Source organism: Stylophora pistillata, chromosome 5 (genome assembly GCF_964205215.1).
Source record: "Stylophora pistillata chromosome 5, jaStyPist1.2, whole genome shotgun sequence".
In the NCBI taxonomy this organism is placed as follows: domain Eukaryota; kingdom Metazoa; phylum Cnidaria; class Anthozoa; order Scleractinia; family Pocilloporidae; genus Stylophora; species Stylophora pistillata.
The window spans coordinates 30,542,377-30,555,455 of NC_142523.1; the positions used below are offsets into that span (position 1 = coordinate 30,542,377).

Below are 13,079 nucleotides of genomic sequence, written 5' to 3' on the forward strand. Positions count from 1 at the left end.
TTTACTATATGAAATCATTTTTGGTACAATCGAGTGTCTCGAGTGCATTTAGCGGATTTTGATTCTTTTTAAACAGGCGCGCGGAAGAAAACTTAGTGGTGAACAATAAAGACAATAGAGTGTTTATGTCTCGGAACTGGCATAGGGTAAAATATGGACTGGACTGGACTATTTTTTGGACGATTTTTTGGACTATTTTGGACGAGTTTTTGAACGATTTTTTGGACTATTTTTTGGACAGTTTTATAAGGGAGGAGGCACACCTTTAGTACTCAGGAAAGGATGGGTGCAGTCGATAGGTACTAAGGGAGGGGTGGGGGAAGAGTGTTATTACTTAGGGAGGGGTGGTAAGTGGTTGTAATTATAAACACTACTGGTTAATGGAGCTTTTACTCGATCATAATAATTATTGATTGTTTTTAAACTGGCGCGCGGAAGAAAATTTAGTGGTGAACAATAAAGAAAATAGTGTTTATGTCTCGGAACTATCGGTCTGATAGTTGCCCCTTGGAAATCTGATGTTCTTAAAACCAGCATATTTCTTTTAAGAACATCAAATTTCCGCGGGGCAACTAACAGCTGATAGTTCCTCGACAGAAACACTCTGTTGTTTAACTAGGTATCTCGGTGTTGGGTGAAATTCTGTGATCTCGTCTGATAAGATCACTGACAAAAGGAAGATAGATAAATTCACTACTAACATACTGTATACACAAAGGAAAACGTAAAGCAACTGATAGTGCACACACAAGTCGACTCAAAAGGCACACGGATAACTCAACAGTGAAGGATCGTAAACGAAGTATTTTAAATATAAATTAAAGTCCAGTGTTTACGTGGCAGTTTCGCTTTCGCATAACGGAAATTCCGATATCTCGTCTGATAAAATGAATGACAGAAGGAAGAGAGATAAATCTGGTAATTACACACTGTATACACGTTTTTCGAGGTGTGCGTTTTCGAGGCGTGCGGTCTGCGGTCTGCGGTCTGCGTTTTCGAGGTCTGAGAGAATATTGCTTTGTACGATTGTACCAAAAATGATTTCATATAGTAAACGCACAAACATTAAAATTGCGATAGCGCTTGTGAATTCTATATTTACGGCTAAAGTCAAGGGCCAAGGAACGGAAATTCTGTGATCTAGTCCGATAAGATTAATGACAAAAGATAGATGGATAGATCTGGTAATTACACCGTGAAGGAAAACTGACGGTGTGCAAGTCGGCAAAAGGCACATGCATAACCTATGCCAGATAACTCAACAGTGGAGGATCGATAGTAAAAGTGATATTTTCAATAAGAATTAAAGTCCAGTGTTTACGTGGCATTTTCGCTTTCGCATGGCTAAAAATTTAAAGAAACGCCGCGGCAAAGCGCAAAATGTTGATGTAGGAGAAGTCAGTCGAAAAACCGATTAAAATAATTATTACGATCGAGTTAAAGCTCCATTAACCAGTAGTGTTTACAATTACAACCACCTACCACCCCTCCTTGAGTAATGACAGTCTTCCCCCACCCTCCCTCAGTACTTGTCGACTACACCCATCCCTACCCGAGTACTAAAGGTGTGCCTCTTCCCTTTTAAAATGGTCCAAAAAATGGTCCAAGAAATGGTCCAAAAAATAGTCCAAAAAATCATCCAAAAAATAGTCCAGTCCAGTGCATATTTTACCCTATGACGGTCACCAGTGTGTCGCCGTACCCGCGACCACAATGAGACAAAAATAATAAATATTTTGTTACTCTTACTTAGCAAACGACGAAGGGAGACGTGATTATTTAGATAACGCTGAACATGCTGCACTAACGACACCTTTTTTCGTTTCTTCTTCGTGCCCGAAAAGCAAAGGTCGAGAATATTGTAAATGCATAAATTGAAAGAAGATCAAAGCGGTCTACAAAAAACATTATAGCAAAGACAGTTTTATCGCCGGAAACGAGGAACTGGACGAGAAGTCGCTTGATGTTAGAAGGGTTTAAAAAAACAGTAATTATTAAAAATAATTAGAGATATTAAGGAAAAATCACTTAATAAGGTTTTTGCGACATCATGTCGTCGTTATCACATGATTACTGCAATGGGCAGTTTGCAGTCAGCCATCGCTGCCATGACGGTTAAATGAGGGAGTTATGTACAGACCTATGTCTGATGCAAGGAGAAATTTCTGATACGGATGCAGACTGCTTGAGTGAAGATTACGGGCGCTGTGATTTCAACTGGAAACGTTCAGTTCATTTGATTCTTTCGTTTTCTAAGAGGAGAACATTTGTGAAAGATTTGATGCCAGTGCCTCTAAGATATTTAACAAATGGTAAACACCACAGCGTACACTATTGAGTTATGGATGCACGCAGGAGGTTGCTAAGCACGAAAGAAGCGTAAGAGTAGTTCGAGGCGATAGCCGAGAGCGACTCTAGCTTCTTGACTGCTTAGCAAACCTCCCAAGTGCATCCATAACTCAATAGTGTACGCTGTGGTGTTTACCATTTGTTTTATAACATAACATTAATACATTGTAGCTAAAGAGTTCCCTTTTATTTGACAAATCTTACGTGACCAGAAAAAACAAGCGCGCGCGGAAAAATAGTCTTTGCATTCGCTCACGTCAGCAGCGTACACCCATGGGCAAATGGGGGACGCTAAATTGACCAATCAGAGCGCGTGCTTTACTTTGGTTATGTTATAATAAAAAATGAGCTTGTCGCCATGTTGATGAAAGTGAATGGATAGAAAAGTAGCGACAGATTACTTGGTTCTAACTTAATGTTTGATGTTTTGCACCTGACCTTTCACAAATGTTGAATGCATTCCAGTAATTTTGAATCGGAGCACTTTCAGATCGAGTGTTGAGAAACCAAATCAAGGAATTTAAAACAGCAAATCAGAAGAAAGGAAAGTTCCTAAGAGCCAACGAGAACTAAAAGTGAAATTACGACATTCGATTGAAATTGCTCTAAACGACAAATACAATGATCTTATCCTTGATATTTTCACCGTTATTGAGCTCCTGGACAAAACTGCCCCGCTCTCATCTCTGTCTCAGTTGAAACTTCCATCACCTCGATAGCGCGAAACTAAAAGGTATCCAATGTATCACGTTAGTTCACCTCCTCAAAAGCAGCCCCCGCTTCTTTACATGGGACATTTCAGCCAACGGAATTCTCCATGAAACACACTAAAATGTTACATACCCCATTTGTAAGGTTAAGCCTTGAAGTATGCGATCATTTCCATGCTAAACATCTTAACACTAAGAAGGATCTAAACAGTCACTGAATCTTTTTAGCTTCAAGGCATTTACAAGCGAGTTGAAAGAAACTTTCTATTCTAATCATTATTTCAATATGTATCTTAGAGAAAGCCCGATTTTGATCCACTTTTTCCGTCACACTACGGTGCAAAGTCAATGTTGCGTGACAGAGAAAAAGCGTGACAAGAGGACTACGATTGCGCTCCCTGCTGTCAAAAAGGCTGCTCAATACCGTTTTAAATATTGTATATACAATAAAGGATTAATCAAGTATAACAAATACGTTGATATCATGTTTCGAAATAAAGAATCAACATAACTGGAAATAAATTGAGCCGGTTAATAAACTCTTCAACCTCAGTCACTAACATCTAATTTCCCCTTACAATATCACTTCTAAATCAAACGCTACGGTTATGAGTAAAAAGAAAATGATCTCAACTGAATGAAGCTCTGGATTGTAAAAAAAAAATTCTTCGCGTCAGTACCATGACTAATGTAAAGCACACAGTATGGGGAACATGCCTACCGATGTTCAGGAAGCGTAGAGGGCTAAAGGAAGTCTTCCTTGGGTCTCCCAAGATTTTCTACAATCTAAATTTGTGCATAAGTGGGATGATAGTGTTTTCCATTGTTGATATAAAACCTTGTTGACGCAGTTCTCAAAATTTGGCTGAATTGAAGATAGCTAAAACGAAGTTTAGCTAAAGAAGGGCAAACTGTTGGTTTCACAACCGGCCGACTGTTATTCAGGTACAAGCTACAAAAAAAATTATGAGTTTGGTTACGATATCTTTCTACTAGCAAACATGGCGATCAAACATGGCGGTACACACACACACACACACAGACACACACACAGACACACACACAGAGACACACACACACACACAAACCATAATTGCATCGATCTTTCTAACACTAAATACCTCATCCTCGTTTACGCCAAAAAAATTAAACTTCAAAAGATCGTTTTTGATAATTCAAAGACAGTTTGTCTCACAATTTGTGGCAGGTGTAACTTGGGGGAGGAGAAAGGGGGGAGAAACTGCCTGGAAGGGAGGTAGTCTGGTACTCTCTCCCTTTTTTCCCCCTTCCTTTCCCATCTCCTACCATATCTACCTCACGGAGTAATCTGTAATCTTCGTGACTTTCGATGGTCTAGCATTTAAATACTCAGGCTATAAAGGGATACTCTCCACCAAATTTTAACATTTAATTAAAATGTAGATATTTTGCCAAAACAACTACTGGAAGAAGAAAAAGTTCCCTAAAACCTTTCATTCGATTGAAATCCTGGTGCAAAAGCGCGAAACTCACTCAATTCAAGGACCGGAAGTTGAAATGGCTCCTAGTTAAACATAGCCTGCGAACAGGCTCCCCATTTAATCAGACGTGGGGACACAGAAACCTTCCCCTTCCTTCCCCTGCTTCGCGCCCTCCAAGCCGGGAGCCTGTTCGCAGGCTCAGTTAAACACGTAATCAATGACGTAGAAAGGAGAACTGAAAAACATACGAGCGATCGTACTGGAGTCCAACTCTAGAGATTCGAGTTTTCCTTTTCGGATTCATCGGCGGTGATCGAGAGTGCAGACGCTCAAGGAACTGAACCATATATGTGTTTGAGCCTTAAGACAGTGAAGCTAGTTCTGACTCCTCAAAAGAACCAGATAAAGCCGATCCATTCGAGCGATTACGAAACAGACTGGTAAGCGATTTCTCTGAGTTACAATTTTCGCTTTTCGGCGAAATCTCTTCGTTTGTCACTTCACAAAGTGAAGTGATCGTTAGATTTGAGAAATGCAGCAGTGTTTTGCCTTAAAAATGTAGGACCTCAACTTGATTAGACCGGCATTTGTTTTTAACACAATAAAGCTATTCTTTCACATTCGCTGCGCGTGTTATGTAAATCTTAAACTTGCGTAATTCCTCATTCTCTTACTTCTTCTTCACCTTCTTCCTCTTGATCCGAATTTTCCTCCTCACTCTGAACCGGGGTCGACGTAACAAACTCCTTGAGCGAAGTGCGTTGTGTGCTTTTACTCTTTACTGGAACGGACGTCTGACAACCTGCCAAGTTATTTTAGCGTGCAGTTTGGTTACTTTCTTCGGGACGGCCAAACTACTGTCACAACAGACTTGTATTTTTATGTATTTTCAAGTGACTAAATTTGCCTCTAGCGGTACGACTGCTCCGAAATTGCACAGAGAAATCTTTCCTTATTTTGGGAGTTTGGGTGCTGACATCTTGAGCTTGGGGTGAATGCTACCGATGCAAAACCTAATTGTTCGGTAACTCTCTTTGGAAAGGGAGAGCTGTTTATTTTCTATATGTGCATCGAGGATCTGGAACACGCACCGGGTAAATGAGTTGGATTATAAGTTTGAAAGAGCTTTTTGCTACATTTTTCATTCAATGAATACAGGTTCATATTTGATATTATATATGCAAGGCTAAAAAGATTAAGAAAAGTTTTTAAAATGCTAAAACCAAACGTTTTCGGCTGTTTGTCATCATCAGGGTTGAAAGTGTTGACCGTCTGTACATACATATATATCTTATGTGATTCCCGATGGGAAAAGTTTGGAGACATAAGAAATGACTTGTTTGTTCAAACTGGGGGGGAATTGTTGGATCATTAGCCCCTCGACGATCCTACGCTTGTGGAATGTTTCTGCTGAGGGGAGAACACGCCAAGGGAAAGAATGTGATGGATTTTCCCGCAAGTGTTTTGCAGGTTCAGAGGTGTGAGTAGGACAGGTCTATATTTCTTTTACAGGTAATACATACCTTTGCAGCTTTCCGTTTTCTGAATGCTCCACGTAGTTGTTGTCGATTTTGTTTTGATAATCTCGCGCTAGTGTCACGGACTTGTGAAGATGAGAGTTTTTTTTTCGTCCTCAAGCCTTTGTTTGTTTTTTACAGACGGATTAATATAAAGATTTAAGGGAACAGCATTGTATTTTAGAAAGGGCTTTCATCTTTAAACCCATTGATTTCGCCTGAACCGACTGTTCCTCAAAAGAATCTGCAGTGAAATAGCGAATGCTGCACAGACGGCTAGAGTTTGTTGGGTTCTCATAATCGGATCGCGTGTTTTTCACGGCTCTCGTCCATAACCTAGCGAAATTAGGATCTTCGGGTCATTTATGAAGGCTTACACCATCGCTACGCGTATTGGAACATCCACCGGCCACACATCGTTGCGGTATTATTGTATTTTTGGGGTGCGTTTTTTATTGAAGAAATTTCGGTGCTCTTGTGAAAGAAATCTCAACGGAAGTTAAATGAGTTCTCCCTTCTACGTCACTTCCGTTGGGAGGCAAAGCCCTACGCTCGAACCACACGTTGAGAAAGGTTTCAAATTTAAACGGAAACAACATAAGATTTACCCTTTCTTTCAACAGATTTGTTTTACTTAAGTTGTTATCCGTCTTTTCTCAAAAAGTCATCACAGGCGAGAGAGTATCCCTTTAAGCTTGAATTAAAAATGGTGAACGGCATAGCGTATACTATTGAGTTATGGATGCACGCGGGAGGTTGCTAAGCACGAAAGAAACGTAAGAGTCGCACGAGGCGATAGCCGAGTGCAACTCTAGCTTCTTGAGTGCTTAGCAAACCTCCCCAGTGCATCCATAACTCACTAATTCACCCTATGCCGTTCACCCTTTGTTTTATAACATAACATTGATACATTGCAGGAACAGAAGTCCTTTCATTGAGCTACATCGCAAAAAAATGTTTTGTGTAGTCTTACATGACAAGAGAAAACAAGCGCGCGAAAATTCATTCATAACAACTAACTGGACGCCAGCAACTCGATAAAGTTTAATCACGCTTCCTGAAATACCGACCAAAATCCTCTTTAATTTATGAGCTCTGAATCCAACAAACGGTGAAAGAGTTCAGCAAAACTATGAACAAACTGTGGTGTTTACCATTGGTTTTATTAACATAACATTGAAACATTGTAACAAGAGTTCCCTTTTATTTAAAAAATCTTACGTGGTTAAAAAAAAACAAGCGCGCGCGCAAAAATAGAGTTAGCATTTGCTCACGTCAGCAGCATATACCCACTGGAAAATAGTAGATGATGAATTAACCAATCAGAGCGCGCGCTTTGCTTTAGTTATGATATGAATGAAAATGGAAAAATCAATAGACGAAACTTCTAAATAAGTCTCTTATGACTTGTTCCGATACCAGTGATGAAAAAGAATAAACTTTCGACAGCACTAACATAACAGCTTTCACAAAAACAGTATTTTCAAATAAAATTGCAGTTTCTCTGCTATCTTTAAGCCCTATAACAAAAGCAACAAAAATGACTGGGATTTGCCACACACGTGCAGTACGAGTAACCATTCTAAGCAACAGGGGCTCTCCCACTTTACGCGAGCGCACTTGCCCTCTTCTGCCAATTCCGTAGTGTCTGTGGAACTATAACTAAAATCCATTCGACCGTAAACCCTATGAAACACAAAACGTTTGTATGTAAGACTGAGAAATTAATACTTGTATCATCATAGTGTACACAATGGGGTGAGCAGCGGAGAAGGCAATAAATGCAATGATGTCATTTACTTAAAATTTACAAGTCTTTTTAAAAAACATGGGCCATCTTATGTCAAAAGCCCTCTGTACATAAGTCTTTCAAAACAATATGTAGCACAGAATTTAAGCTCTATGTAGCTTAATGTATTGAGAGAATTTAACTGTACATACAAAAATCATGGTAATTGTACTTAACAGCTGTTTATACGCAGCATCAGTGAACAAATAGGAAAGAGGTGAAAAAATAAAATATAAATGAGTGGTCTGCATACACTGATAGAGATGAGATCTACATACAACTTAATGGTACAACAGTCTCTCCTATGGGTACTGAGTAAACTTTATTTAAAACATAGAACTTATTTATAAAGAAGCTACATAGAGAGAATTTATAGTACTGCATGTGGGTCATATGCCCACGAGAGATCTTTTTGATTTATGATTTTTCTTCAGCATTGTTGCCCATATTTAATATCAAATATGCATTTCAAGATTTTAAAACCCACAATAGGTTTTTTTTATTTTGAACATCTAAAATGCAATTCTCCCCACTTACAATTGGTGTTTCATCAATTGATACCTACAGTGTACATGTACTAGTTGATATTTTACTTTCTTCTTTTACACGTAGTTTATCGCTTGCTCATGAACTGATCAATTAGATTAAACAGAAACTAACTACGTTTCTAATAAAACTACATGATTTGTATATTCTGTATAAAAAATGGAAATGAAGTGCATAAAGAGGACCTATTGAATCATGTTCATTACTGTTTCAAACCTTTTTCTTTGTCCTTCTTTCTCTTTTCAGCAATGTGGATGATTAGGAAAAGAACAAGGGCTTCAACAACGATACCAATAAAAGGCCACAAAGGGCCCAATGGATCTGTTAAAACAAAACAAAAAAGCAAACAATGAAACAACATGATAACATTGACAGGTCAAACCATATGTTGAACAAAACCTACGAGAGGCTGTGGGATTCTTTAGGACTGATACTGTAGTATAACTTGCAATCACATGATATGTTGTGCTAAGAAATGCCATCATTCAATTATTATATTTTGAATCAAATGAAAGCAACTGGCATTTCAAGAATCATAATGCTGATAATAATCAAAATAACCAAAATAGTATTAATATAGACACTGATAATTGTAGTGTTATGGATAATACTCAAAATGATGACAATGATAATTATTATAATAATAAATAATGGTAACATGACCAAGTAGATTCCAATTGGGTCTGACTAATCGTACCGGTGATTAACGAAATCAGACAAACATGGAGAAGGAGTCTGATTTGTCAGTCACAGCTGAAAAGTAAAGCTGTAAGTACAAGCATGGTTGTTGCTATGGCTATTGTGATAAATTCTGTGATTGGTGGATATATAAGCTGAGTGGACGTAGAATGATTGGCTGCTTTAGTTGTCTGACTACAGCCAACTGTCTGATTTCACTGCAAAGGAATAATAAGTGAAAAATAAAACAACAAATGCACTGATCCCATTTAAGGAAATTGCAATGACTATGATCACACTAATAATAATGATAATAATAACAACATTACCTGTGTGCTACTACATGTAAATGCAGCTGACAGTGATAAATCTGAGGAAAATTAAACATAAATGTACATGTAAACCATTTGCTACCTTTCTATAATATCAAGAAATGAATAGATATTCTAGTCTTCTCGGATAAGGACGAATAAACCGTAGGCCCTGTCTCCTGCAGGGTTAGGGGTAGGAGACGTTAATTTACCACGCACAAGATAACTGTGTGGTGGATGTTCTCCCATGGGATGGGATGGGTGGCATGTATTTCTAGGGGGCGTAATCAGCCTCAACAACCCGAGTTGAAATAAAGTTACCTGTACCTACTACCATGACATAATCCTTTCATCCCTAACGGTGACTTAAGCATCTACACATAGAATGTAATTTCTCCGAGCCTACAAGACCACCTTGAATCAAACATCAAGGTGACGAGAGTTAAGGAAATGATCACCAACTAAAGAGTTTCTTGATTTTTCGACAAATTCTCCTCCTCAGTAAAAGAGGAAATATATACAGAAGAGAATGAAGAATCTAGATGTTGTCGGTGTTGGGGTACAAAGTACGTCACAGTAATCTCGTGAGTGCTTTCTTTAACGCCCCTTGCTTAACCAAATTAACTAATTAATAGATGCAGGAGACGGGACCTACGGTTTATTCGTCCTTATCCGAGAAGACTAGAATGTCTATCCATTTCTTGATATTATAGAAAGGTAGCACATTCTCCTCAGTTTTTTTTAAGACCTTGAGTGTTGGTCCGGCCGGGGCTCGAGCCATCGACCTTGACCTCACGCACAACAGTCCAGCGCTCTAACCAATTGAGCTAACCGGGAGGCGGTTAGGCATTTACCCTGGTTTACAAGGAAAAAATGGTAAATACAGATCGGCATGCCGTCAATGTACAGTACATGTAATGTAAAAATTGGGCCATTGAAATTTCACCAGGACACTGTGCTGGGTAGCCTTAAAATATTGTGATCTCTAAAGCTGAATGAACCTTCCCAGGTATGCTGTACCAAGGAAAATGTCTCACTCGACCAAATGCTTTCCCTTCAATTCCCAGAAGTGACTGCAATGTAACCTCTCCATACAAATTTAAAACTCAGTCTATTCAGCCAACAACTGAAGCAAGATGTTTTTTCCTTCTCATGACAAGAGTTAAACAACAAATATTCTGGGATCACTAGGTTCATACAAAGCAATTTATCAGTTTAAAGGTGTTAGCTATGATGTAATTATGATTGTTCAAATTTTCTAAACTAGCTATGATGAGAGATTTACATTTCTAATCAGAGAATCAGATGCTGATATAGGTATTTCTAGAAATAAATTAAATTATAAAACTGTGTTTTCATCATGGGTACTTTACTTTCTATTTAATAATGGTATGGCTGTTGGCAGTCAGGGTACTTTAATTTTTGTTTAATAATGGTATGGCTTTTAACAAGCAGGGTATTACAGAATTGATTGAATGCTTATTAGCCCAAGCAGATTCTTAGTGGCCATACAAAATGTACAATGCAGCTCTTTTACCCCTTTAAACTCCCGTGAGTGATTAAGACAGAACTTTCTCTTCACAGTATCAAATGAATACAAAATCACTCTGACAAGTCATGAGAAGAAAGAAAAATATCAATAAGGGGATTATTAGTTGATCCAATACTAAATTCGCCGAAGTAACAGCTAGCAGAAGAATTGAATGGCAGACAGTAACAAGAATTACTTATGAGGTCTTGCTGCAATAGTTCATTGTACTTACTCTTAATAACTGTGTAATCTGTAACGTTGTACTCCTTAATATGCCTCACTTTACTTCCAAAAGGCAGGTGTACTTTCCCCCTTGTTGGACATCAACCTTTGTAAGCGTTAGTGGGGCTAAAAAGCCCTGTTGCACATCTGGATCTGGATTCCGCACACTCTCCAACAACTTCCCATCTTTAAACCAGGAAATCCTCTTCAGTGGGGTGCTGTTTTCATTTCCTCTTCTAGTTAGGTTGCAGAAGATTATAATGCCGTCATCTGGATTAAGAACACTGGAAACTGAGACTTTCACTGTTGGAATTTCATTTCCTGAAATGCAAGAATGTGTAAACCATTACATGAAGATTGTAGTGGCCGACACAAGCGAAGCAAAATTTCGACAACTATGAGTTTCGCAAATGAAGACACACTATGATGCGAGGATATATTTTACGGTCAAGCCTTGAATCGTTTTATTTAACGTAGTCGTGGTATCCAAGTACTTATCATAAACTACAATATGAATTTATAAGGAAGAAGCTAAGCTACATGCGAATAGACAAACTAACATTCCAAACGTTCCAATATAAAGGCAAGATGCAAAGCTAGCTAAAACCTCAATATATATAAAGGCAAGATGCAAAGCTAGCTAAAACCTCAAACAAACTCACGAACGAACTATATATAAGCTCAAGGAAAGGAACATTAGCACTTACATAACAGTCCCACTTCAAGAATTGAACCAAAACAAACTTCAATATAAGGTAGGTATTCGGAAGAGAAATGGGAGATCCAAACAGACACTTTTACTCTAACACAGAAAACTGTAGTCTTACGGTAAATATGACAACAACCATTAAACAAACCGCCAAACGATAAACTAAAAACTTCAACTACTCTCCTCTAAAAATCACACACGTCAAAGTTAAAAAATGGGTCCGTGTGATTTGCTTACGATATTACTTCGTATTATCTCAAAGCACGCGCACGCGAGTCGCATGCGCACAAGTTTGTTAACGTCTTCTTAACAGTAGGCAAAAGGCGTGGCAGCCGTTACAAAGATGAAGATTATTGGCCAAAAGCTCAAGCATCAGGTGGATAGATTTTTCTGTTAACAAATACAATTTGTTTCCTAGTTGGAATGGAGATGGTTTATAGAAATATTTTGCTGCAAAAGGATTTTTAGAAAAAGGTACTTTACCACTTAAGATGAGGGCATAACTTTTTGATGATCACTCACCCTACATGTAAATTGCACATTCAAAGTGAAAAATAACAGGAACTTTGACTCTGAACAATGGCAAGTAACCACACTACAACTTAACAGCTCATCCTATTCTCAGTGGTTTAAAGGAGATAGCAGTAGTGTTTTTCCTCTCAATAAGATGCCAGTCTTCAGAAAAGTTACCCCCATCCCTTGGCATTTCCTCCAGTTTTCTGACAGTTTATTTTTACTCAATTCTATACTATGTGGATAGACACGACATACATAATAGACTTATTTATGCTGTGAGAGTACAAAGTAGTGAAATTTCATCTGAAATGCATAGACTTACCTGTAATAACGCTAACACTAAAGCCATGCCTCTTTGGAGAGCTTACATTTTTCGCAAAAGCATGGCATTCATAGCTTCCAAGATCCTGAATTGTTACATTCTCCAAAGTCATGGTAGTGTACAATTTAGTGTTTCCTCCTACAACGAAAGCGATTAACTTGTTTGCAGGAGGAGAAGAATATGGCTTTGTACTGTACAGATTATAGAGGGGGAGGGGAGGGGGAGGGGAGGGGAGGGGGAGGGGAGAGGGAGGGGAGGGGAGGGGGAGGGGGAGGGAAGGGAAGGTGGAGGGAAGAGGAGGGGAGGGGAGGGGGGTCCTGATCCCATTCCAGGCACAAATTGATAAAAAATTATCATGGCATCAAGTATCCAAGAAAGGAAAAGTTCAAATCTCTCTTGTTATATGTGCGAGGTTTCAG

At 38.7% G+C, this 13,079-nt stretch overlaps 1 protein-coding gene across 1 annotated transcript; it reads right to left on the minus strand.

Annotated features, from left to right (window-relative positions):
* Positions 1 to 7,196: 7,196 nt before the first annotated feature.
* Positions 7,197 to 12,795, minus strand: LOC148731399 (vascular endothelial growth factor receptor 3-like). Its single transcript, XM_088761707.1, has 5 exons — positions 12,661 to 12,795; positions 11,124 to 11,434; positions 9,379 to 9,419; positions 8,588 to 8,692; positions 7,197 to 7,722 (listed from the first exon to the last, which is right to left on the minus strand). Exons 1-2 carry the CDS (start codon positions 12,770 to 12,772, stop codon positions 11,169 to 11,171), a joined length of 378 nt encoding a protein of 125 aa, XP_088617833.1. The 5' UTR covers positions 12,773 to 12,795; the 3' UTR covers positions 7,197 to 7,722; positions 8,588 to 8,692; positions 9,379 to 9,419; positions 11,124 to 11,168.
* Between the last annotated feature and the right edge of the window lie 284 nt (positions 12,796 to 13,079).